Source organism: Elephas maximus, chromosome 1, assembly GCF_024166365.1.
Source record: "Elephas maximus indicus isolate mEleMax1 chromosome 1, mEleMax1 primary haplotype, whole genome shotgun sequence".
In the NCBI taxonomy this organism is placed as follows: domain Eukaryota; kingdom Metazoa; phylum Chordata; class Mammalia; order Proboscidea; family Elephantidae; genus Elephas; species Elephas maximus.
The window spans coordinates 98,969,018-98,995,950 of NC_064819.1; the positions used below are offsets into that span (position 1 = coordinate 98,969,018).

Below are 26,933 nucleotides of genomic sequence, written 5' to 3' on the forward strand. Positions count from 1 at the left end.
AGTGCCATGTCAATTTCCAAAGTGGTTGTACCATTTTACAGTCCCACCAGCAGTGTACAAGTGTTCCAATCTCTCCACAGCCTCTGCAACATTTATTATTTTGTATTTTTAGGATTAATGCTAGCCTTGCTGGAGTGAGATGAAATTTCATTGTAGTTCTGATTTGCATTTCTCTAATGGCTAATGATCGTGAGCATTTCCTCATGTATCTGTTAGCTACCTGAATGTCTTCTTTAGTGAAGTGTCTGTTCATATCTTTTGCCCATTTTTTAATTGGGTTATTTGTCTTTTTGCAGTTGAGTTTTTGCCGTATCATGTAGATCTTAGAGATCTGGCGCTGATCAGAAATATCATAGCTAAAAACTTTTTCCCAGTCTGTAGGTAACCTTTTTACTCTTTTGGTCACGTCTTTGTTTGAGTTGTAGGAGCTCCTACTTATCTAGTTTTTCTTCTGTGTTGTTAGCAATGTTTTAATACAGTTTTTGCCATGTATTAGGGCTTCTATCATTACCCCTATTTTTTCCTCCATGATCTTTATCGTTTTAGATTTTATGTTTAGGTCTTTGATCCATTTTAAGCTTCTTTTTGCACATGGAGTGAGGTATGGGTCTTGTTTCATTTTTTTGCAGATGGCTATCCAGTTATGCCAGCACTGTTTGTTAAAAAGACTGTCTTTTCCCTATTTAACTGTTTTGGGGCCTTTGTCAAATATCAACCACTCCTATGTGGATGGATTTATGTTTGGATTCTCAATTTTGTTCCAGTGGTCTATATATGTGTTGTTGTACCGGTACAAGGCTGTTTTCACTACTGGGGCGGCATAATAGATTCTAAAATCAGGTAGAGTAAGGCCTCCCACTTTGTTCTTCTTTTTCAGTAATGCTATATTTATCTGGGGCCTCTTTCCCTTCCATATGAAGTTGGTGAGTTGTTTCTCCATCTCATAAAAAAATGTCATTGGAATTTGGATTGGAATTGCGTTAAATCTATAGATCACTTTTTGTAGAATAGATATTTTTATAATGTTTAATTTTCCTGTCCATGAGCAAGGTATGTTTTTCCACTTACGTCGGTCTCTTTTGGTTTCTTGTAGAAGCATTTGTAGTTTTCTTTGTATAAGTCTTTTACATCTCTGGTAAGATTTATTCCTAATATTTTATCTTCTTCAGGACTACTGTAAATGGTATTGATTTGGTAATTTCCTCTTCAATGTTCTTTTTGTTGTTATAGAGGAATCCAACTGATTTTTGCTTGTTTATCTTGTGTTCCCGCACTCTGCTAAACTCTTCTATTAGTTTCAGTAGTTTTCTGGAGGATTCCTTAGGGCTTGCTGTGTATAAGATCATGTCATCTGCAAATAGAGATACTTTATAACTTCTTCTTTGCCAATCTGCATGCCCTTTAGTTCTTTATCTAGCCTAATTGCTCTGGCTAGGATCTCCATCACAATGTTGAATAAGAGTGGTAATAACGGGCATCCTTGTCTGGTTCCCAATCTAGAGGGGAATGCTTTCAGGCTCTCTCCATTTAGGATGATGTTGCCTATTGGCTTTGTATAAATGGCCTTTATTATGTTGAGGAATTTTGCTTTTATCCCTACTTTGCTGAGTGTTCTTATCATGAATGGGTGTTGAACTCTGTCAAATGCCTTTTCTGCATCAATTGACAAAATCATATGATTCTTGTCTTTTGTTTCATTTATATGATGGATTACTTTAATTGTTTTTCTAATGTTGAACCATCCCTGCATACCTGGTATGAATCCCACTTGGTCATGGTGAAGTATTTTTTTGATATGTTGTTCAATTCCATTGGCTAGATTTTTGAGGATTTTTACATCTGTGTTCATGAGGGATATAGGTCTGTTTTTTTCTTTTTTTCTGGTGTCTTTTTCTGGGTTTGGTATCAGGGATATGGTAGCTTCATAGAATGAGTTTGGGAGTATTCCAACCTTTTCTATGCTCTGAAATACCTTGAGTAGTAGTGGTGTTAACTCTTCTCTGAAAGTTTGATAGAACTGGGCAGTGAAGCAGTCCGGGCCAGGGCTTTTTTTTGTTGGGAGTTTTTTGATTACCTGTTCAATCTCTTCTTTTGTTATGGGTCTATTTAGTTGTCATACCTCTGTTTGTGTTAGTTTAGGTAGGTAGTGTGTTTCTAGGAATTCATCCATTTCTTCTAGGTTTTCAAATTTGTTACAGTACAATTTTTCATAATAATCTGATATGATTCTTTTAATTTCAGTTGGGTCTGTTGTAATATCGCCCATCTCATTTCTTATTTGGGTAATTTGTTTCCTCTCCAGTTTTTCTTTTGTCTGTTTGGCCAATGGTTTATCAATTTTGTTGATTGTTTTTAAAGAGCCAGCTTTTGGTCTTGTTAATTCTTTCAGTTGTTTTTCTGCTTTCTATTTCATTTAGTTCTGCTCTAATTTTTATTCTTTGTTTTCTTCTGGTGCCTGAGGGTTTCTTTTCTTGTTCTCTTTCTATTTTTTCAAGTTGTAGAGATAATTCTTTGATTTTGGCCCTTTCTTCATTTTGTATGTGTGCATTTATGGATATAAATTGACCTCTGAACACTGCTTTCGCTGTGTCCCAAAGGTTCTGATAGGAAGTGTTTTCATTCTCATTGGATTCTATTTATTCCATCCTTAATGTCTTCTATAATCCAGTCTTTTTTGAGCAGGGTATTTACTGTTCAGTTTCCAAGTGTTTAATTTCTTTCCCTGCTTTCTCTATTATTGATTTCCATTTTTATGCCTTTATGGTCAGAGAAGATGCTTTGGAATATTTCTATGTTTTGTATTCTGCTAAGGCTTGCTTTATGACCTAATATGTGGTCTATTCTAGAGAATGTTCCACACGCACTAGAAAAGAAAGTATACTTGGTTGCTGTTCGATGGAGTGTTCTGTATATGTCTATGATGTCAAGTTGGTTGATCGTGGCATTTAGATCTTTCGTGTCTTTCTTGAACTTCTTTCCGCATGTCCTGTCCTTTACCGAAAGTGGTGTGTTGAAGTCTCCTTCTATTATTGTGGAGCTGTCCATCTCACTTTTCAATGCTGATAGAGTTTGTTTTCTGTATCTTGCAGCCCTGTCATTGGGTGCATAAATATTTAATATGATTATATCTTCTTGGTATATTCTCCCTTTAATAATTATGTAGTGCCCTTCCTTATCCTTTATGATGGATGGAACTTTAAAGTCTATTTCGTCAGAAATTAATATTGCCACTCCTGCTCTTTTTTGATTGTTGTTTGCATGATATGTTTTTTTCCATCCTTCCAGTTCTAGTTTGTTTGTGTCTCTAAGTCTAAGGTGTGTCTCTTGTACGCAGCAGGTAGACGGATCTTGTTTTTTAATCCATTCTGCCACTCTTTGCCTCTTTATTGGTGCATTTAGCCCATTTACATTCAGGTTAATTATGGATAGGTATGAATTTAGTGCTATCACTTTGATGTCTTTTTTTGTGTGTTGTTGACTGTTTCTTCTTCCCACTTAATTTTAAGTGCTGAGTAGATTACGTTTATATACTGTCCTTTCCTCATATTTGCTTTTGTTGATTTTGTTTCTGCTCAGTCTCTATTTTTTCTTGTGTTTTATTTTGATGTGTAGGATAGTTTGTCTCCTTTGTGGTTACCTTATTATTTACCCCTGATTTTCTAAATTTAAGCCTAACATTTATTTCTTCATATCGCCTTATCTTCCTCTCCATATGGACGTTCTATGACTACATTTCTTAGTCCCTCTTCTTTGTTTTAGTGTTGTCTTCTTTTACTTAACAACATCGCTGTTTCCCTGTTTTGAGGGTTTTTTTTTTTTTTTGTCTTGATTTATTTTTTGTATTTCCCTATCTCCTTTAACTTTTGATTGCTCTGCCCAGTGTTCTAGTCTTGGGTTGATACTTGATGCTACTGATTTTCTAAAAAAGAACTCCCTTTAGTACCTCTTGTAGTTTTGGTTTCATTTTTACAAATTCCCTAAACTTCTGTTTATCTGGAAATGTCCTAATTTCACCTTCATATCTGAGAGACAGCTTTGCTGGATATAAGATTTTTGGCTGGCAATTTTTTTCCTTCAATTTTTTATATAAGTCATCCCATTGCCTTCTTCCCTGCATGGTTTCTGCCAAACAGTCCAAGCTTATTCTTATTGGCTCTCCTTTGTAGGTGACTTTTTGTTTATCCCTAGCCCCTCTTGAAATTCTCTCTTTATCTTTGGTTTTGGCAAGCTTGATTATAATATGTCTTGGTGAATTTCTTTTAACATCTACCTTTTGTGGAGTTCAATGAGCATCGTGGATAGATATCTACTCAGCTTTCACGATATCAGGGAAGTTTTCTGCCAACAAATCTTGAACAGTTCTCTCTGTATTTTCTGTTATCTTTTCTTGTTCTGTTACTCCAATCATTCGTAGGTTATTTCTCTTGATAGAGTCCCACATGATTCTTAAGGTTTCTTTGATTTTTTTAAATTCTTTTGTCTGTTTTTTTTTTTCAAATATATTAGTGCCAAGTGCTTTATCTTCTATTTCATCAATTCTTCTTTCCACTTGCTCAAATCTGCTTCTCTGACTTTCTGTTGAGTTGTCTACTTCTGTAATTTGATTGTTAATCTTCTGAATTTCAGATTGCTGTCTGTCTATGGATTTTTCCGGCTTATTAAATTTCTCGTTACATTCCTGAATACTCTTTTTTATTTCCTTAATTGCTTTATCTCTGTGTTCCTTGGCTCATTCTGCTTATTGCCTCATTTCCCTCCTGATGTCTTGAAGGGTTCTATATATTAATCTTTCGTATTCTGCCTCTGGTAATTCCAGGAATGCACTTTCATCTTAAGATCCCTGGGTTCTTTGTTTTGAGAGCTTGTTGAGGAGATCATAGTCCATTTCTTTATGTGACTTGATATTGAGTGTTGTCTCCAAACCATCTATAAGTTATTTTATTAGTTTATTTTATGTTTGGTTCCTGTGTCATAGCTTCTTGCTTTGTTTTGTTTTGATATGCCTAAATGGGTTGCTTGAGTAGCTAGCTTGATTATTTTCACCTTGGAGCTCTGACATCCTGTTCCCAGACGGCTAGAGCTGTTATCATGTATATCACTCTGGGAGACCATTCACTTTTCTTATAAGAATTCAGCTCAGGTGTCCAGGTAGCTGATCATCAAGTATGTGGTACAGGCTCTGTCCTACAGTCTTAGAGGGGCATGGGTGATTGGTGTAGCTACCGGTATCTGGTTGCAGCCGGGGGTCACACTCTGAACAAGGCAGAGGACTGTGAATCATACCCCACATGTCTCTGAGGAAAACGTGTCCCTGTTCCCTAGAGTGTAGAGGTAGGTGAGCTCTGCAGATGGACCATGGACACCCAATGTTTTTGGTTATAAGGACTGGGAGGTACCAGTTGTCCTTGTATGCCTGTCGTGGGTGGCCGAGTGACCTGAGTGGAGCTTTGGCCCCTGATGAGGGTAGGTGAGGGTGGTGTTTAATAGGCAAAGTGATATCAAACAAAAAACACCCACCACTCTGCTGCACAGCTGAAACAGTTGGAGTCTGCCATCAAGTGCCTATTCTTCCGAAATAGGCCCACACAGGTCCATGCAGAGGGGAAAGGTACTCAAAGTCCACCGACCATTTATGCCTAGACAGGAGCCACTTCTGTCCTGAGCTCCCCCGGTTAGTGGAGGTGGCAAATTATCTTTTCCCCCAATTGCAAATGTATTCTTTCTCCAAGGCTGCAAGGATGGCTCTAGGTGCTCAACAGGGCCTGTCTCAGGACCAGGGAATTCAGCCACTGAAGCCAGCTTGGGCGTGTGGGCACAGTAAAATATACGCAAGTACTTAACTTTTGCTGAGATGACTGTTCTTCTCTGGTTCTGGAGATGTGAGTAGGCTCTGTGGCTGGCTGCTTCTCCCTGAGGAAACTGCAGCCTAATGCTAGTACCAGCCCACCACCGCCGCTCTGGGAATGGTGCCTGAGGGCTCCCTGCGATTCAGGTCCGGTAACTCCTCTCCGCTTCTGAACAGCCTCTTCCTCCACCTGCCCCTCAGTTCATTTTCTAAGCTTGCCTTTGATGCTCAGGGCTCCTAGCTTGTCATAAACATACTCATTTCACTTGTTTTTTCGGGTCTTTGTGGTAAAGAGGGCTCACTGGAAGTGTCTGTCTAGTCCGCCATCTTGGTTCTGCCTAACGATTTTGCAAATTTTCTGCTTTAATAGCTTTACAATGTCAGCAGGACTCCAATCGTTCACCTCTGTGAAGACAGTCATTCTTCAGCACTTTCCAGCTCTAACATCCACCCCATGAGCAATGATGCCTTCCCCTGATATCTCCATGCTCTAACATGTATTGGACTTATGTCTATTACCCCTTCCTGTATCTTTGTCCTTCCATTTCCTACCATGATTTTACCACCATGTAATGCATCTGGAAAAGACCCCATAGGATCCTTTCTCTGCCACAGAATCTTCTGAACATTTCACAAGGTCACCTCTTGTATACGTAGTGCTTGAGGTTTCTCCAAACCAATTTTTTTCTGAATATTATAAACTATTGGATAGCTCTTAGGTGGAGTTTTCAGTGTCTGATCCAGTTCTTCACAGAGGCTGGGAATATATGTTATTCCTCCATCCCGAAATGTCCGAATATTCAAAGTATATTTTAAGTTTTGGAATTAGTCATAAATATCCATTTTCATTAGGACTTGGTATAATTCTGAGTATCTATAGGCAAACCAGTTGCTGTGGTCCAGTCTTCTGGAAAACCCTAGAGTGTGGTTTGTTTGTTGGGGAATCTCTCTTGAGCAATAGGTTCAGATTTGGTTTTGGGTTCTTGAGCCTCCAATTCAATGAGATATCTGGATCTTCAGTAGAGCGAATCTCAGGCTCCATGTTTTGGCCTCCAATAATGAGTGAGACAGGTGATGAGGATAAGATAGAAGTCAGGCGGGGAGAGAAATGAGAGAAGGATCCACGTATGTTCCAGGATTTATATATATCAACATCACTCATTTCAGACTTAAGAACTAAACACTAAAATTGGAATTATCCATTTCATTAGACATAATCCCTGAATCCTGTGTCATCACCAGCAGAATTTCCAATTAATTTCTTGGAACCATCTTATATTTGAAGATGCTCCCTTGAGTGGAGAAACTGTGAAAAGAGGAGGCTATGGCATAAAAAAGAGAGGAAAGAATATTTGAGACACAGTGAGCTGTTGCTCTTTTGAATATGAAACAATAGCTGAATACTGATATCTAAAATGGTTACCAGGACCTACCCCAAACCACAAAAGTAAATTATCCATGACAATGTGGTAGGCTAACAACTGCGTGCTGCTGGAATGAGTTAGACTTGGACTTCAGCTTGGCTCCATCACTTATTTACTGGCTGTGTATTCACTGGTACTTTACTTCCCACAACTTGGCCTCTGATTCCTCTTATGAAAATACTGATGTTAATTTTTACTACATTTAGCTATGGTGAGAATGAAAAAAGAATATGCAAACAGAGCTGTTAGATACCATGATTAGCAGTAACAACGTTGCAAAAATTGTTAATTTTGCTATTCTTCAAAATTTCTGCAGCTTCTTGTTAAAATTAAAAAAAAAAAAAAACCTGTTGCCATCGAGTTGATTCTGACTTTTAGCTGCCCTGTAAAACAGAGTGAAGCAAAACAAAACAAGCACAACTTCAGAGGGCATGACCTTACCAGTAAATAGCGAGTTTCTGTACCTCTGTTTAGAGATTCAGAGTAGAATCTTGAGAAAAAGGGGACACATCATGCACTGGTGTTTCATTTTGTAGCTACTTTTTTTTTTTTTATTGTAAAATAAATAGATGTACAATACAGAATACACTAAAACTCAGACAAGTATGGAATAAAAAAAAAGCAAAAACTAAACCAGATCCTTCCATGTAAGAAAGTCATTTTTTTTTTTAATAAACTTTATTTTTCAGAACTGTTTTAGGTTCACAGAAAAATGCTGCAGAACATATAAACCAAAAAAACAAAATCCATTATTATCAGGTTTATACGTCTCTTGGAGACCCCATGGATAGAACGGCACTCCATAGGATTTTCAATGCCTGTGACCTTTTGGAAGTAGATGGCCATGCCTTTCTCCTATGGTGCTGCTGAGTTGATTTGAACTGCCAACCCTTTGGTGAGTAGCCAAGCAGAAATCGTTCACACCACTCAAGGACGTCTGGAGACAATACAGAGATCCAACCCCCCGCCCACACACACAGTGTCTCCTGTTATTAGCATCTCACATTAGTGTGATCTGTTTGTTACAACTGATGAACCAATATTGATACATTATTACTAACTGAAGTCCACTATTCCCATTTGGGTTTCCTCTTTGTGTTGTATAATCCTATGGGTTTTGACAAATACATCATGTCCTGTGTTCACCATGGCAATATCCTGTAGAGTAGTTTCACTGCCCTAAAAATGCCCTGTGCCCCACCTATTAATCCCCCCTTCACCCCCTGGATCCTAGCCACTGTTGATCTTTTTGCTATCTCTATAACCTTGCCTTTATCACAATGACATATAGTTGGAATCACAGAGTATGTAGCTTTTCAGATTGGCTTCTTTTTCTTCATAATTTGCATTTAAGGTTCTTCCATGTCTTTCACAGCTTGATAGCTCATTTCATCATTAGATAGTACTCCACTGTATGACATTTTTTATCTATTCACCCACTGAAGAACATCTTGGTTGTTCCCAAGTTTTGGTAGTTATGAATAAAACTTCTGTAAACATTTGTGTGCAGGTTTTCGTGTGGACTTAAGTTTTCAGCTCATTTGGGCGAATACCTAGAAGTATGGTATTTACTGGATTATATGATAAGCCTTTGCTTAGCTTTGTAAAAAATCGGTGGACTCTCTTCCAGACTAGCTGATCAGTTTGCATTTCCACTAGCAATGAAGGACAGTTCTTTTATTTCACGGCCTTTCCAGCATTTGGTGCTGTCCGTGCTTTGACTTTTAGCCAGAAAGCCACTTCACTAAAACCTTTGTATTTTGAAGTAATTAGAGATTCAGGGGAAGTTACAAAGATGGTACAGAGAGATCCTGTGAACTCTTCCCGTTTTTCCAAACGGTTATACCCTCTGCCATCAAGTCGATGCTGACTCCTAGCGACCCTACAGGACAGAGTAGAACTGCCCCATAGGGTTTCCAAGGTTGTAATCTTTATCAAAATTAGAAAACTGACATTGGTACAATGTGTGTATGTAGTTCTATGTCATTTTATTCCACGTGCAGTTTGTGTAACCACCATCACAATCAAGCACAGAACTATCCCCTCCCCACACAGGTCTCTCATGCTCCCCCTGTGTAGTCACAGCCACCGCCCTCCTCACACTCCCACCTAACACCTGACTACAGCTAAGCTGCTCTCTGTCTATAATTTTGCGACTTTGAGCATGTTATATACGTGAAATTATACTGTATGTGATGTGTTGTGATTGGCTTTTTTCACTCAATAAAATGCCCTTGAGTCTATCTTACTTTCTGTGTAGAGTAGTGCTCTGTGGTATGGTTGTACCACAGTTTACCTATTCACCCACTGAAAGAAGTTTTAGCTGTTTCTAATTTGGGGCTATTACAAGTAAAATAGCCTCATATGCATGCAAACCTGGATGATGAATAAGGAAAACCAAAGAAGAATTGATGCCTGCGAATTGTGGTGCTGGGGAAGAATATTGAATGTACCATGGACTGCCAAAAGAACGAATAAATCTGTCTTGGAAGAAGTACAACTAGAATGCTCCTTAGAAGTGAGGATGGTAAGACTTCATCTCACTTAATTTGGACACGTTACCAGGAGGGGCCAAACCCTGGAGAAGGACATCATACTTGGTCCAGTAAAGGGTCAGTAAAAAGAAGAAGACTCTCAACAAGATGGATTGACATTGACACAGTGCCTGCAGCAATGGGCTCAGACATAGCACCAATAGTGAGGATGATGCAGGACCAGAAAATATTTTGATCTATTATACGAAAGGTCATTATGAGTCAGAACCAATTCTGTGTCACCTAACAAAACAACATGGCAGATGTATAAGTTTTCAAGAAATTGACAAGCTGTTTTCCTAAGTGTTTGTAACATCATACATTTCTACCAGCAATGCATCAGTGTTTAGAGAGGTTTGGCTATACAAATGATGATAATAGTAATGAAAACAATATCTCTGCTTATTTTCTCTTTCTTTATATTTTGTTGAATGAGTTTAGGATAGACTTTACTATAAACTCTCCATTTATCTTAAAATAAACCTCAAATGTTTTGGCATCTAATTCTAGAGTCCATTTCACTGGTGCATTTAACCAACAAAGAATGAAGACCAAAAGTGTGCTCACTAAAATCAATGTATAACATGTTTTAGCATATTATAGAGTTGGTCACTCCCCATTATGCTTTTTTTAAATAAAATTCCCATGGAAAATATAGTTTTCCCCATAAAATTAAGTACCAGCATGTTGAGTTCTAAAAATAAAACAAGCAAGCAATACTCTTGTTTACTTGTTTTAAAATTGTCATTGGGTTCATGGCTGGTGTTCCATACTCAACATGTTCACACACACAAAAAAAAGGATTCAAAATATGAACTGATGCTGCCTGGTAAGAATATATAGGTCTTCATGCAGAAATGAATTAAAAATACTGGCAACCTAAGAGTTCCAGACACCACAGTTTCTCATGTTTTTTCTCTCCCGTCTGTAGCCCATGGTAGAAAGGGACCTGTGTTTTTATCTTTGATGATGCAAAGGTGAAGGAGACCACCATGATCTGGGTGCATTAAAGGGCCTTCTCCTAGCACAGTGAAATGTTCCTTACAGGACACAGAAAACCCAAGAAATAGCAGGCAAGGAAATCTTCTGGATCTACATATGTCCAAAACTCAGGAATACAAGTGAAAGCAATTACTGTATTACAATGCAATCCTCATTTTCTCTCTTATTTCTGCTTCTTTTTTTTGAATCTGTAGGAAAAGGATGATTTTCACTCCATGTTGATTTGAGAAAACTTTTATGAAGCAATGTGAGCAGATGGTGAGTTCAGATACACGGGGAGGAGTAAGGATGAATAAAAAGGAAACTGGGGAAAAAGGAACACAAGGTGGTCTAAGCAACATCGGGGACCTTCAGGTCAAGGCCAGGGGCTGAGGAAACTCATCGATGGTAACATTTTCTATACGGCCAGTGAACCAGGAGTGACCCAGATCCTGAAGAAGCGTTCTACTCATGGAAGAATAAGAGTGAAGCTCAAATCTTTTTGTGCTGTGAAGAAGCTGGGAGAGAAGGTTCTTCCTTGAGTGTCACCATCTTCACTTCAGCTCAGGAGTCCTGGAGAAGACAGAGAACAGTGTGGTTTCCAAACCTAACTCTATGAACAAATTCTTTTCCCCCTCTTTCCGACCCTCAGGTTATAGCAATGCAGTCAGAAGAAAGAAAAAAAAAAAAAATACCCTAAGTCTCCGTGACCCAATGCTACTCTAGAGCACAGGGCTTTTAAGCAGAAAGAAGAATCTCAGTACAAACTGCCTGATCAGAAGTCTGAATTCAGTCTTTCCTGATATTTCTGTCTCTTGTCTTGTCTCCTCTACTATAATTGTAGGAGAACTAAATCTCATTCTAACAGGGAATTAAAATGTGTTACTGTTTGTTGAAGTCCAGAGTGTGCTGGGGAAGAGAGAAGAAGATGTATGTTTATAAGGTATAGAGGCACATCTGTCCCCACACACCACGTCCTCAGTTCTAGGTCTCCCACCTGAGATTTCTCTAACACCACAACAAATATCACATAACGGCACAAAAGAGGGCCGAGTCTGAGAGCCTGCCATCTGTGAAGCTTCTGCCACACAAATCCAGTATCATTTTATTTAGCTTCAGTAGTTCCTCTTTCATCTACCCCAGGATCCTGACCCAAGATCTCCATGCTCAGTAGCCTTTCTTTTATCTGCCACAGGTTATGACCCCTAAGCTTTGTCAAAAGAACAATGGGCTCTTTATTTCTGAAAGCCCCCAAATTTGGAATTGACAGGAAAACAAAAGCATTATACAAGATCATTGCCATATAGAAAAATAAGTTGAAGAAAGCCCTATTTCCTCCTCAGCGGAGTCCATGGGGAACCCCAGCTACCACCAGCTTCCTTACCCTTCTGGTTCCTGAAGTGGATGAACAGCCCTGCCCCAAGGAAGAGCAGACCCAGAACCAAGCCCCCGATTCCACTTAGCATCTTGCTCTGTGTAGATCCCGATTGTGCCCCTAAGAGAAGAAGCCAGCTGTAGTGATCTTTACCCCAAATCCAACTTTTTTAATTGAGGCTCTGAGATTCAGAGCTTTGAGAATGGGGGAAGAAGTCTGTTCTGCAAAATAGAATAACTGGTTACTTCTGGAAAACAAAGTTTTAATAATGTCATTCAGGAGCTAGAAGGTTCAGGCACTGAACTCATTAAATATCACATCCCTGACATGAGGTTTGACCACACATCTGATGTGTGAGGAGCCTGGGACTCAGTGAGGTTAAGTAGCTTGTCTAGAGTGACAGAGCTACTAAAAGGCAGAGCTGAGATTGCATTGCCCTCAGGTAGAGGACACTCCTCTCCTCAGATCACAATGAACATCTGTACAACTCAGAGCAACAGCACAGGAAGCAGAAGTCCAGCCGAGGAAGCAGGGGCCTGGTACCCAGGGCCAAGAGGGTGACTGTGTCCTGTGATATCATGAGAAGATTCAAAACAGGGACAACCTCATTACTGCCTGACAGGCATCATTACCCCCTCAGGGGGTATATGTGTTTGTGGAAAGGATCACAGGGCTGTTACCCTCAGTGACCTGTGCTGAAGGAGAGGAGAATATGGAAAAAATGAAAACACAGTGTGGGAAGAGGAGAAACCCTACAGTCAGGGATAAGCAAAGCCCCCTTCTTGCTGAGTGAGGAACTAATGAGGTCAGAGAGCTTCTCACTCCATTCCACTGTGACAGGGTTCGTCAGGCTTGGGTGTTCCACTTGGCAGGAGTAAACCTCTCCACCCTGAGGAATGCTTTCCAGCATCACCAGGATCTGGAAGGTCCAGTCTCCATTCTGGATCAGGCCTGTGGAGACAACTCCAGCCTCCTCTTCCTGGCCATTCCGGAACCACCTGACTTCAATGTGGCCTGGATAGAAACCATTCACAGAGCAGACCAGGAGGTTGTGGTGCTGCAGGGACTGAGTCTTTGCCGGATACACAGTCACCACAGGCTCAACTAGGAGAGAAAAGGCAGAGAGAAAAAGTGAGGAAGAGAAGTAGTTCTTTCTTGGCTACCTTTTTGTCTCTCTTCAAACCCAGGCTCAAGTCTTGGGAAAAAAGAGTCTTTGCTGTTTAGTGGATTTTGACTCATAGCAACCCTACCGGGTTTCCAAGGAGCAGGTGGTGGACTCCAACTGTCAATGTTTTGGTTAGCAGCTGAGCTCTCAACCATTACACCACCAAGGCTGCCACGTCTTGGCGAGGCCTCCCTCAAGCTGGCCATGTGGCCATACGAGTCAGTATGTCATGGGCCTTGAATTTAATCTGTTAAATTTGAGAGACATTTGCAGCATTGTGGGTTTTTAGATAATTGAAACAGTTATTCGCTGTTATAATCTTTGTAAGGCTTGCAGTCTTTAATGAAAAGCACGATTTTTAGTGCCAGGGTGGCTGGGTTCAAATCCAGGCTCTGCCTCTTACTGGATGTTCATGGGAGATTTTTTTTAATTCCTTGGTGACTATTACCCTGTTTTGGGCTTTTTTTTTTTTTTCAATAATGTTGCTTTGTTTTTTTGGATTTCCCCATCTGGGCTGACTTTTGGTTGCTCTGCCCAGTGTTCTACTCTTGGGTTGATACCTGATATTATTGATTTTCTAACCAAAGAACCCCTTTTAGTATTTCTTGTAGTTTTGGTTTGGTTTTTACGAATTCCTTCAACCTGTGTTTATCTGGAAATGTCTTAATTTCACCTTCATATTTAAGAGACAGTTTTGATGGATATATGATACTTGGCAGGCAATTTTTTCCTTTAATTTTTAAAAATATGTCATCCCATTGCCTTCTTGCCTGCATGGTTTCTGCCGAGTAGTCCGAGCTTCTTCTTCTTCTTCTTCTTTTTTTTTTTAAATAATTTTTATTGTGCTTTAAGTGAAAGTTTACAAATCAAGTTAGTCTGTCACATATCTGAGCTTATTCTTATTGGCTCTCCTTTGTAGGTGACTTTTCGTTTATCCCGCACTGCTCTTATAATTCTCTCTTTATCTTTGGTTTTGGCAAGTCTGATTATAATACGTCTTGGTGACTTTCTTTTAAGATCTACCTTATTTGGAGTTCGATGAGCATCTTGGATAGGTATCTTCTCATCTTTCACAATATCAGGGAAGTTTTCTGCCAACAAATCTTCAACAATTCTCTCTGTATTTTCTGTTATCCCTCCCTGTTCTGGTACTGCAATCACTCGTAAGTTATTTCTCTTGATAGAGTCTCACATGATTTTTAAGGTTTCTTCATTTTTTTTTAATTCTTTTTATCTGATTTTTCTTCAAATATGTTAGTGCCAAGTGATTTATCTTCGAGTTCAGAAATTCTATCTTCTACTTGCTCAATTCTGCTCCTCTGACTTTCTATTGAGTTGTCTAACTCTGTACCTTTATTGTTAATCTTCTGAATTTCTGATTGCTGTCTGCGTATGGATTTTTCCAGCTTATTAAACTTTTCATTATGGTCCTGAATAATCTTTATAATTTCTTCAGTTGCTTTATCTGTGTGTTCCTTGGCTTGTTCTGTGTATTGCCTCATTTCGTTCCTGATGTCTTGAAGGGTTCTATATATTAAACTTTTGTTTTCTGCATCTGGTAAGTCCTCGAATGCACTTTCATCTAGAAGATCCCTGTATTCTTTGTTTTGAGAGCCTGTTGAGGTGATCATGGTCTGTTTATGTGACTTGATATTGACTGTTGTCTCTGAGCCATCTATAAGTTATTGTATTAGTTTATGCTTGCTTATTGTGTCGTAGCTGCTTGCTTTGTTTTGTTTTGATATACCCCTATGGGTTGCTTGAGTGAGCTAGCGTGATTATTTTTGCCTTTGGAGCTCTGGTGTCCTGTTCCCAGCTGGCTAGAGCTGTTATCAGGTATATCAGTCTAGGGGTCCATTCAGGGATATCACTGTTGATGTCAGATGGATCCTGGCTGAAAGCAGAGAATACCAGAAGGATGTTTACCTGTGTTTTATTGACTATGCAAAGGCATTTGACTGTGTGGATCTTAACAAACTATGGATAACATTGCAAAGAATGGGAATTCCAGAACACTTAATTGTGATCATGAGGAAACTTTACATAGATCAAGAGGACATAGATCTTGTTTGGACAGAACAAGGGGATACTGAGTGGTTTAAAGTCAGGAATGGTATGCGTCAGTGTTGTGTTCTTTCACCATACCTATTTTATCTGTATGCTGAACAAATAATATGAGAAGCTGGACTATATGAAGGATAAGGGGGCATCAGGATTGGAGGAAGACTCATCAACAACCTGCGTTATGCAGATGACACAACCTTGCTTGCTGAAAGTGAAGGGGACTTGAAGCACTTACTAATGAAGATCAAAGACCACAGCCTTCAGTATGGATTACACTTTAACATAAAGAAAACAAACATACTCACAGCTGGACCAATGAGCAACATCATGATAAGCAGAGAAAAGATCGAATTTGTCAAGATTTCATTTTACTTGGGTCCACAATCAACAGCCATGGAAGCAGCAGTCAAGAAATCAAAAGATGCATTGCATTGGCCAATCTGCTGCAAAGGACCTCTTCGAAGTGTTGAAGAGCAAAGATGTCACCCTGAAGACTAAGGTGCACCTGACCCAAGCCATGGTATTTTCAATCACATCATATGCATGTGAAAGGTGGGCAATGAATAAGGAAGACTGAAGAAGAGTTGACGCCTTTGAATTGTAGTGTTGGCGAAGAATATTGAATATAGCATGGGCTGCCAAAAGAACGAACAAATATGTCTTGGAAGAAGTGTGGCAGAATGCTCCTTAGAGGCAAGGATGGTGAAACTGCGTCCTACAATGTTTGGACATGTTGCCAGGAGGGATCAGTCCCTGGAGAAGGACATCATGCTTGACAGAGTACAGGGTCAACAGAAAAGAGGAAGACCCTCAACGAGGTGGATTGACACAGTGGCTGCAACAACGAGCTGAAGCATAACAATGATTGTAAGGATGGCGCAGGACCGGGCAGTGTTTCGTTCTGTTGTACGTAGGTTGCTATGAGTTGGAACTGACTCGACGGCACCTAACAACAACATAGTTTAGTAAAACATTATAGCAACTGTCGGCAAACTATGCATTCCAGTGGTGATCTCCAGGCTGAACTTTTTCAATGGAAGTGAGAGGAGAAGCTCTCCTGTTCCACTCCTGCTATGGATGAGAGGTGTCATTTAAGGGTTTATTCCTGGGGAGAAGGCAGTTAAATTCGGTCCTGGAGGAAAGTGGTTCTCAGTACAGAAGTTCTGCAGTCTCTGATCTCCATACCTGAGACTGTAGGTTTTAGTTATGGGATATAAGTCACAATGCTTTTGGGGACAAATAAGTGAAATCGGAAGCATAAACTTTCTTTTGAAAACAGGCAGATTGAATTTTGTAGCATTAGAATTCCCGAGTCCAATAAGTCGTCATACAATGGGACTCACTTTTAGTAAGCCTGAGGGGTTGCAGTAAATATTGGAAAGTGCGCTGTTTTAGATATCAGTAAAGCACAATTAGCATAAAAATTCTGTCACTTTTCCAAGTAGGATATTCTCAGGAGTTTTCAGGTCAACTTGGAGTGAGAAGTAGGTCAACTTGGAGTGAGAAGTTGGCCACTAGTCCTTATATTTAAGAAAGAAAATTAATAAGAAATGGATAAAGAAGCCAATTTCTTCCTTCCATGGAAAAATCATCTTCTTTGACAGAAGACTGTGCCATGTGACAGTGGTAGCTCAGTGATGTCTTCCATCAGTGTCTAAGTCAGGTGACAGGGCTTCTGCCACTGTGAATGTCATTCTTTGACTCAACTTGTCATTGTTTTATAATAATTTACCACAGCGTTTTTCTTTTGCATCACAAAGTTTGCCATACGGTAGTCATACAGAGAGCAACTAGAATTCTCATAGACCTGCCCGTTCACATTGTATGTAGGAAGAGTTCGTTTTTTTTTTTTTTCTCTTTGCTCTAGAGCTTGGGTTCATCGTGGTATAATAAGGTGTCTGCCTCTTTATCCAGCACAAAATTGACTATGTTATTTTTCATAATCGACTCTAGTGTTCCTGTAGGCCACTATCTAATAATTCCAGGTGGTTTGAGCAATGAAGAAATTGATAAATCTGTTGATCTGTACCAACTTTTTTCCCATCTATTTCGTAGGGCCCCTTGTACAGTGTATACTTGGAATGCTATTTGTTTTCTCCAAAACAAGTAACAAAATCATTCAGCAGTTATTTTGCTGAGAGTTCACCCTTGTAGATGAAAAACCTTCTATCCATCCTTGAAAGCAAACATTGAAGTAAACATTGTTAGGACTTATTCACAGCAAAAAAACTTTACCTAAATGAAATCCACTTGAATATTTATAAAAGGTTTCCCAAGGGGAAGAAAACTTATCTGGACAACTCCCTCTACATGGCGTGCCTGTCAAACAAAGCAACTTTTTTAATATTGTAGAGGCGTTTTAGGAAACTTGAAGTATACCAGTCTCATTAATTTTTGCTACCATTGCTGTTTTTTTCTATGCACAATTTCACGAGTTACACAAACAAGATAAAGGAGTAAAACTTGATGGTACTACATAGCCCTTCAGAGATGCTAAAGATGGCCTGGTACAAAAAATAACCTGTTAGTCTCTAAAGTTCAAAATTTGGGGCCTGACCTTAAAGAATGAGCTACTAGAGGAGTCTGGTCAGATGTTAAAGACAAAAATAAACATTCCAGTTAACTAAAAAAAAAAATGATCCAAACCATGGCTCCACTATTAACCAAAGGAAAAATACTTTCTAACAACCACAGCAGAATGTCTATTAGAAATTTTAAGCTTCTGAGGAATTGAGGAATCCTCATTGCTTTTACAGGTTTGAAAGCTATGAAAAATACAGGAGCACAATGAGAGTCAGCGCAAGAATGAAAAGACTTTAGGGTGAGGCAGTAGGTTTTATCTAGGTAAAGTGCTTAGTAGTTGGTTTATTTTCCTTCCAGAGGAAAAGTTAAACTGTGAAGTATTTTAACTGCTGACATTTCCCTCTGTGTTGTTGCCAACATTGTGATCTTTTACATCTTGTCCGTAATCTTCCCAGCTATGGCCATGTGACTTCAGGCCATGAAAAACAAACTCTTTGTTGTGCTCCTGTATGTGCCATTCACTGTTGTGTATGAAAATATACACAACAAAACACATACCCATCCAACAATTTCTACATGTGCAGCTCAATGAAAATTGGTTACATTCCTCACAAATTGCTTCATGGCCATTAACTTACATTAGGTGCCCCTTAAGGTTCTCATCTGTGCTTCAGGGTTTCTGTTGTCAATTTGATCTCATACAGATAATTCTTTAAAAGGGTTCAATGATCAAAGCAGACATTCTTTATTAATGGAGCTGAACTGTTGTTTAGTTTACAGATGACTTTGTGGGATAGTTTTGATTCACGGTTTAAACATTATTTCTGGGCCATAGATTAAATAGAAGACATAAGCTTCTAAGGGTATCTCAGTGGTTAAGAGCTTGGCTGCTAACCAAAAGGTTGGCAGTTTGAATCCACCAGCTGCTCCTTAGGAACCGTATGGGGCAGTTCTACTCTGTCCTGTAGAGTTGCTATGAGTCAGAATCACCGATGGTAACTTTTTTTTTTTAAGTTTAAAAGGAGTCACTATCATGCTCAAGAATTTAATAGCCAAGGGACTTGTGAAATTCCAAATGAGGTAAAGAATGGTCAGATCAGCCATGAAGATGTTGGGAGAAATTTGAGGCATGCAGGAATTTTTGCCCAATCGTGGCACATCACTGCTATAATATCATCTCTGAGGTCTAAGCACAAGCTACTTGGGAAGGTGAGGAGATATACTCAATGTCACCACAGGTTTCCTAAACCAAGAGTCTTCAGACAGTTGTGAATCTGTATAACTTTCCTAAGTTGTGAGATTTCCTCCCAGAGAAATTAGGAAACTTGGCATGATTCAGGCTGATAACATGGGACCCAGGCTGAGAGTCTTCTCTGTATATTGGTCATCCAGAGTTGAAATTAAACCCAGCTGGAAACTGGGAAGAATCCCATAATTGATGTCTAAATAGTCTCCAAAGTGTGCAGTCACATCTTTTTTAAAATGCGAAACACCGTATATCTCAGTGACCTTGTGATCTTTGTGCAGAGATGCACTGAGTTCACTAGAAAGCAGGTTGCTGTCCATGTGTCCATAAGGTGCCTGTTAGTGGTCTCCGTACAGGTTCAACAGTGAGTAACATCATCGTGCCATATACCCTGATCAAAAAAGATGAAAAGTGTCTTTGGTAGGTACACAATTACTCTTAATTATGTCTTCATATTGTCTTCAAACCTACCAAAATAAAAGTCTCTAAGCATGAGCAAAAAAAAAAAAAAAAAAGACACACACACACACACACACACACACCATGGCCATCAAGTCAATTCTGACTCACAGTGATCCTATAGAACAGAGTAGAACTGCCCCATAGGGCTTCCAAGGAATGGCTGTGGATTCAAAGTGTTGACCTTTTGGTTGGCAGACAAGCTCTTAACCACTGTGCCACCAGAGCTCCTAAGTTGCCAGTAGAGTACTAATGAAGGGTTCACTAGGTTATGAAGCATTCTGAAATGGGAAAACTTTGAATAAGCGCCTAATGAGACATCACTGGTTCCCAGCTCCTATGGAAAATTCTGAAACCGACAGTTGTCATTCAGCATCATCTTCAATTCATTTTGCCAGAAAACCTGTATGTTAATCATGAATTTCTAGAGATCATATATTTTGATAATGTTTACAGTATAAAAGTGGCCAGAGGTAACTGTGTCACAATGTTCTGGTCTTTTCACCTTAGCAGATGTGGAAAAGGTGAAATGAAAGCTATTAAACTCCACAGCAATTTCGATACCATTCATTATTATAGAGAGTACAAGAAAGATATTTACCTGTGTTTTATTGACTATGCAAAGGTATTCGATTGTGTGGATTATAAAAAATATATGGATAACATTGTGAAGAATTGGAATCCCAGAACGTTCTACTGTGCTCTTGGGAACATAGACCAAGAGGTAGCCTTTTGAAGGAAACTTGGGAATACTCCATGGTTTAAAATCAGGAAAGGAGTGCATCATGGTCATACCATTTCAACAAACTTATTCAATCTGTATACTGAGCAAATAATCCGAGAAGCTAGACTATATGGAGACGAACTTGGCATCAAGATTGGAGGAAGATTCGTTAACAATCTGCTTTATGCAGGTGACACAACCTTGCTTGCTAAAAGTGAAGACCTCTTGAAGCAGCTACTGATGAAGATCAAAGACTGCAACCTCCAATATGGATTACACCTCCAATACGGATTACACCACAATATAAACAAAACAAAAATCCTTACAAGTGAACCAATAAAGAACACCATAATAAATGGAGAAAAGATTGAAATTGTCAAGGATTTCATTTTACTTGGATCCACAATCAACACCCATGGAAGGAGCAGCCAAGAAATCAAACCAAGTATTGCACTGGGCAAACCTGCTGCAAAAGATGTCTTTAAAGTGTTAAAAAGCAAAGATTTCACTTAGAGGACTAAGGTACACCTGACCCAAGCCATGGTATTTTCAATTGCATCATATTTATGTGGAAGATGGACACTGAATGAGGAAGACTGAGGAAAAATTGATGCATTTTAATTACAGTGTTGTCGAAGGATATGGAATATGCCATGGACTACCAGAAGAACAAAATAGTCTGTGTTGGAAGAAATACAGGTGGAATGCTCCTAAGAAGGGAGGACAGCAAGACTTCGTCTCACATTCTTTGGACATATTATCTAGAAGGACCAGTCCCTGGAGAAGGACATGATATTCAGTAAAGTAGAGGGGTCAGCGAAAAAGAAGACCCCTAACAAGATGGATTGACACAGTGGCTGCAACAATGGGATCAAATCTCGCAAGGATTGTAGGATAGTGCAGGGCCAGGCAGTGTTTCTTTCTGTTGTACATAGAATCGCTATGAGTTGGAACCAATTTGAAGGCACAGTAACAACAACAATCATTATAACACCATCCTCCAAGCAGGTGGTATCTTTCATTTCAGTGGCATGATGCTTAGACGTTAGATGCTCCCGGGAACATACAGCAACCATTGGATGGAGGGCATAGAATTTCCCTGTGGTGAACGTGGTAGCCATAAGCTGGTAATAAGTCAATTGGCCGTCTAGTAAAAGCTGAGCCTGTACCACAGCCAGCCAGCCAGCCAGATGCTAGTGAAAGGTACTGGAAGAAGTTGAAGAATGCTTCATGAGGACTGATGATGCTTTCTACCTCTTCTGAAGATAGTTTCCGGAACTGATGAAACACCAATTCGTGTGTTCATCAAGCTGAAAATACCCCAATCAATACAAATAAAAAGGAAAGCACCCTAGCTATATCATAATGTAACCATAGGACACCTAAGACAAAGAGAATATCTTAAAAGCAGCCAGAGGTGGGAAAGGCAGGATAGCTTCAAAGGTGAAGGTTATTCCAACTGCTAACTTTTCAGAAGAAATGATGGGAGTCAGCAATAGTTCACTAATGTGCTCAATGTACTGAATAAAAATAACTGCCAGTCTGGAATCCCTTCAATACTGAGAAAAACATTTTCAGATAAACAAAAAGCCAGATTATTTGCCACCAAAAACTTTTACTGAAGAACATTCTAACAGATGCACTTCGGGCAGAAGGAACATGAGCCCAGATAGAAACCCTGAGATGAAACGAAGAATGAAGAAAAAAGACAGTGATGAATATGTGTCCATTCCAAATTATATTGACTGTAAAAGACAATAATAATACTGTCTGATAAATTTTTAAAATAATATGTAACTAACCGAGTGCCTTCGAGTTGCTATATCACCAAAATAACAATATATAAATTCAGAGGAGAGAATAAGCTCATAGATGAAAACAAGAACAGAGAATATGAGGATTCTAAGATCCTCATAGTACCTAATATTTGGGGAAGATAAGGATTCAATTTGGACTTGACTATGCATGTTGTAATTTCTAGTTGTTGTTGTTAGGTGCTTTCAACTTGGTTCTAACTAAGAGCATCCCCCTGCACAGCAGAACGAAACACTGCCCAGTCCTGTGCCATCCTCACAATCGTTGTTATGCTTGAGCCCATTGTTGCAGCCACTGTGTCAATGCACATCATTGAGGGTCTTCCTCTTTTTCACCGACCTTCTACTTTATCAGGCATGATGCTCTTCTCCAGGGACTGGTCTGTCCTGATAACATGTCCAAAGTATGTGAGACCAAGGTCTTGCCATTATTTCTTAGGAGCATTCTGGGTGTAAAAGGAAAAAAAAAAAAAAAGATTACACCCAAGAAAACCCTTTTTAGCACTTCCACTCTGTAGCACATGGGGTCTTGATGAGTCAGAATCAACTTGATGGCAATGGGTTTGGTTTTGGTTTGCTCATTGAGATACCCCTAGTAAAAATTTCATTGCTTAAGATAGTTGGGTTGCCTGGCCTGGTCCAGGGACCTAATCACTCCCCTTCTCTTCTCACAAACCTGTGCCCTTTGCCCTCATGTCATATCCCTCACAAGAAGGAGAACAAAGATTCTAAGTCCATCTTTTCCACAGGAAAAAGAATGGACTGCCAACCTGCAAATGTGCATTGAAGAATTAAATGCTATTTGTGAGCCACCAGGAAGCCCTGATGTGTTGTGGTTGGTCCTTTTTGCTGAGGGTAGGTCTGCCCTGTGTGTGAGGTGAGGCTGGTGTGGGGGAGCAGGCCCTTAGTCATCGTGCCCAATGTGTCTACTCCCCACTCTAGGCTGCTCCAGAAGAAACTTGGATACCTTTAAGTTGTGTTTGGACTGTGATATGGAGAAAGCAGAGCTTATGCAAACACTTCCATGGCTGTGAATTTCAAGGGCCTACTGTATGAAGGCTGCTCTGCAGTTATATTCCTTCTGGGAGATAATAAACTGGCCTTTCAGTTTATACATCAGCATCTGGTGATCCTTGTTAATGTGTATCAACCCACCAAGACCTGACTACTACTGCACAAATTAATAAACCTACAAAGCTAAGACCTGAGCCCTGCTCACGTGGTGACATCTTCTCTGGTAGAAACTTGTTTCTCAAAGACTGGTCATTTTCTCTCCCCAGTTGGACCCTTTTCTCCTGCTCACTAAAGCTTATGCTTGTTTGTATCTGAGCCCTGCTTGTGTACAGAGGCAGTATTGAAAAAGATTTAACATCCTGTTTTGTGCCCATGGGAAGTCCCCAGTTAGAATAGACACTGGGCGACCTGGGGGAGGATGTTGGAGGCCCCTGACAGCCTCCAGTTGGCGACTGTTAACAGCCCTGACAATTAGCTCTTCAGTTGCTGGATTGTGAGAAGGTTTGGGAGGTCCTCGTGGCATTGGTCCTCATATTCTATCCATCATATGGTAGGGAGTCAAGATTCTAACCCCAAGTAACTCCAAAATTCCAGGCCAGGGTGTTCCAGAATCTAGTCCCCCATGTCCAGGCCCCTGTCACTGCTCCCAGAAGGGACTGAAGCAGAGGGTATGGTAATCGCACTAGACGGTTTAGCTACTACTAATATTGTTGTGTCAGTTGTTCTTGAGTTGATTAAACTCATGACAACCCCACATGTGCAGATCCTTCACCTCTGGGTCCCAAACTTTTTGCCTTTTCCTTTAGCTTTGCCCTTCTGACTGCTGTTCTTGGTCACCACAGTTCCACCTCCTCCTGCTATTCTTCTTCCTCCTTCAGCTCCTCTTCTGGGCCTTTGGAAATACCAGGACATGGTCAGGGAGGGCAGCAGACAAGCCTGTTGACCACTTACCGTGGTGAAGCACTGCATGGTTTACAAAGAACATTTTTTTTTAAATAATTTTTTTCCTTCGCCTTTTTTTTTTTTTAATTGTACTTCAGATGGAGGTTAACAGAACAATTTAGTTCCTCACTGAACAATTAATACACATGTTGTTTTGTGACATCGGTTGCCAACCCCACAATGTGTTAACATTCTCCCCTTCTCATTTCAACCTTGGGTCCCCATTTCCGTTCCTCCAGCTTTCCTGTCCCCACCTGCCTTCCTGTCTTTGCCGCTAGGCTGGTGTGCTCATTTAGTCTCCTGTACACGTTCGAGCTATGTGTATTCTTGTTTGTTTTATGGGCCTGTCTAATCTTTGGCTGAAAGGTGAACCTCAGGAATGACCTCAGTACCGAGTTAAAAGGGTGTCCTGGGGCCATATTCTCGAGGTTTCTCCAGTCTCTGTCAGATCAGTAAGTCTGGTCGTTTTTTGTGAATTAGAATTTTGTTCTACATTTTTCTCCAGCTCTACCAGGGACCCTCTATTGTGATCCCTGTCAGAGCAGTCTGTGGTGGTAGCTGGGCACCATCTAGTTGTGCTGGATTCAGTCTGATGAAGGCTGTGGTAGTTGAGGTCCTTTAGTCCATTGGAGTAATCTTTCCCTTGTGTCTTTGGTTTTCTTCATTCTCCCTTGCTTCAGATGGGGTGGGACCGGTGAAGTACCTAAGATGGCCCTTCATATGCTTTTTTTTTTTTCAAGATTTCAGGAAACATTTTTATTTAGTGTTGTTTTTAGGTGCTGTCAAATCAGTTCCGAGTCATAGCAACCCTACATACAACAAAATGAAACACTGCCCAGCCATGTGCCATTCTCACAATAGTTGTTATGCTTGAGCCTACCATTGTAGTTACTGTGCCAATCCATCTTCTTCAGGGTCTTTCACTTTTTAGTTGACCCTCTACTTTATCAAGCATGATGTCCTTCTCCAGGGTCTGGTTCCTCCTGATAACATACCCAAAGTACATGAGACGAAGTATTGCCATCCTCGCTTCTAAGAAGCACTCTGGCTGTACTTCTTCCAAGGCAGATTTGCTCACTCTTTTTTTTTTTTTTTAAATAATTTTTATTGTTCATTAAGTGAAAGTTTATAAATCAAGTCAGTCTGTCACACATAAGCCTATATACACCTTACTACATACTCCCATTACTCTTCCCCTAATGAGTCAGCCCGCTTCCTCCCTCCAGTCTCTTCTTTCGTGACCCTTTTGCCAGTTTCTAACCCTCTCTACCCTCCCATCTCCCCTCCAGACAGGAGATGCTAACACAGTCTCAAGTGTCCACCAGATACAAGTAGCTCACTCTTCATCAGCATCTCTCTCCAGCCCATTGTCCAGTCCCTTCCATGTCTGATGAGTCGTCTTCGGGAATGGTTCCTGTCCTGGGCCAACAGAAGGCTTGGGGACCATGACTGCTGGGATTCTTCTAGTCTCAGTCAGACCATTAAGTCTGGCCTTTTAATGAGAATTTGGAGTCTGCATCCCACTGTTCTCCTGCTCCCTCAGGGGTTCTCTGTTGTGCTCCCTGTCAGGGCAGTCATCGGTTGTGGCCGGGCACCATCTAGTTCTTCTGGTCTCAGGATGATGTAAGTCTCTAGTTCTTGTGGCCATTTCTATCTCTTGGGCTCATAGTTATCGTGTGACCTTGGTGTTCTTCATTCTCCTTTGATCCAGGTGGGTTGAGACCAATTGATGCATCTTAGATGGCCGCTTGTTAGCATTTAAGACCCCAGATGCCACACTTCAAAGTGGGATGCAGAATGTTTTCATAATAGAATTTATTTTGCCAATTGACTTAGAAGTCCCCTTAAGCCATAGTCCCCAAACCCCTGCCCTTGCTCCGCTGACCTTCAAGCATTCAGTTTATCCCAGAAATGTCTTTGCTTTTGGTCCAGTCCAGTTGAGCTGACCTTCCATGTATTGAGTATTGCCCTTCCCTTCATCTAAAGTACTTCTTATCTTCTAACTAATCAGTAAATAACCCTCTCCCACCCTCTCTCCCTCCCCCCTCTCGTAACCACAAAGGAATGTGTTCTTCTCAATTTATACTATTTCTCAAGATCTCATAATAGTGGTCTTATACAATATTTGTCCTTTTGCATCTGACTAATTTCATTCAGCATAATGCCTTCTGGGTTCCTCCATGTTATGAAATGTTTCACAGATTTGTCACTGTTCTTTATCGAGGCGTAGTATTCCATTGTGTGAATATACCATAAATTGTTTAACCATTCATCCGTTGATGTACACTTTGGTTGCTTCCAGCTTTTTGCTGTTGTAAACAGTGCTGCAATAAACATGTCTGTACATATATCTGTTCTTGTAAAGGCTCTTATTTCTCTAGGGTATATTCTGAGAAGTGGGATTTCTGGGTTGTATGGTAGTTCTATTTCTAACTTTTTAAGAAAACACCAGATAGATTTCCAAAGTGGTTGTACCATTTTACATTCCCACCAGCAGCGTATAAGAGTTCCAATCTCTCCGCAGCCTCTCCAACATTTATTATTTTGTGTTTTTTGGGTTAATGCCAGCCTTGTTGGAGTGAGATGGAATCTGATCATAGTTTTAATTTGCATTTCTGTAGTGGCTAATGATCGAGAGCATTTTCTCATGTATCTGTTAGCTGCCTGAATATCTTCTTTAGTGAAGTGTGTGTTCATATCCTTTGCCCACTTTTTGATTGGGTTGTTTGTCTTTTGTGGTTGAGTTTTAACAGAATCATATAGATTTTAGAGATCAGGCGCTGGTCGGAGATGTCATAGCTGAAATTTTTTTCCCAGTCTGTA

At 40.1% G+C, this 26,933-nt stretch overlaps 2 protein-coding genes and 1 pseudogene across 4 annotated transcripts in view; all 3 read right to left on the bottom strand.

Annotated features, from left to right (window-relative positions):
- Positions 1-26,933, bottom strand: part of LOC126081476 (DLA class II histocompatibility antigen, DR-1 beta chain-like) — a 221,657-nt gene that overhangs the window by 121,841 nt on the left and 72,883 nt on the right. The window contains exon 6 of one of the 3 annotated variants that reach the window (XM_049893503.1): positions 11,315-11,357. The exons of the other annotated variants lie outside the window; for them this stretch is intronic. Within the exon in view, the coding sequence (XP_049749460.1) occupies positions 11,344-11,357 (14 nt within the window). The 3' untranslated portion in view covers positions 11,315-11,343. The remainder of the gene's footprint in view (positions 1-11,314; positions 11,358-26,933) is intronic. 3 annotated transcript variants of the gene reach the window in all.
- LOC126081159 (HLA class II histocompatibility antigen, DRB1 beta chain-like) overlaps positions 1-26,933 on the bottom strand; it is a 288,700-nt gene that overhangs the window by 37,572 nt on the left and 224,195 nt on the right. The gene's annotated exons all lie outside the window — the stretch shown is intronic.
- Positions 1-26,933, bottom strand: part of LOC126081386 (DLA class II histocompatibility antigen, DR-1 beta chain-like) — a 199,109-nt pseudogene that overhangs the window by 37,572 nt on the left and 134,604 nt on the right.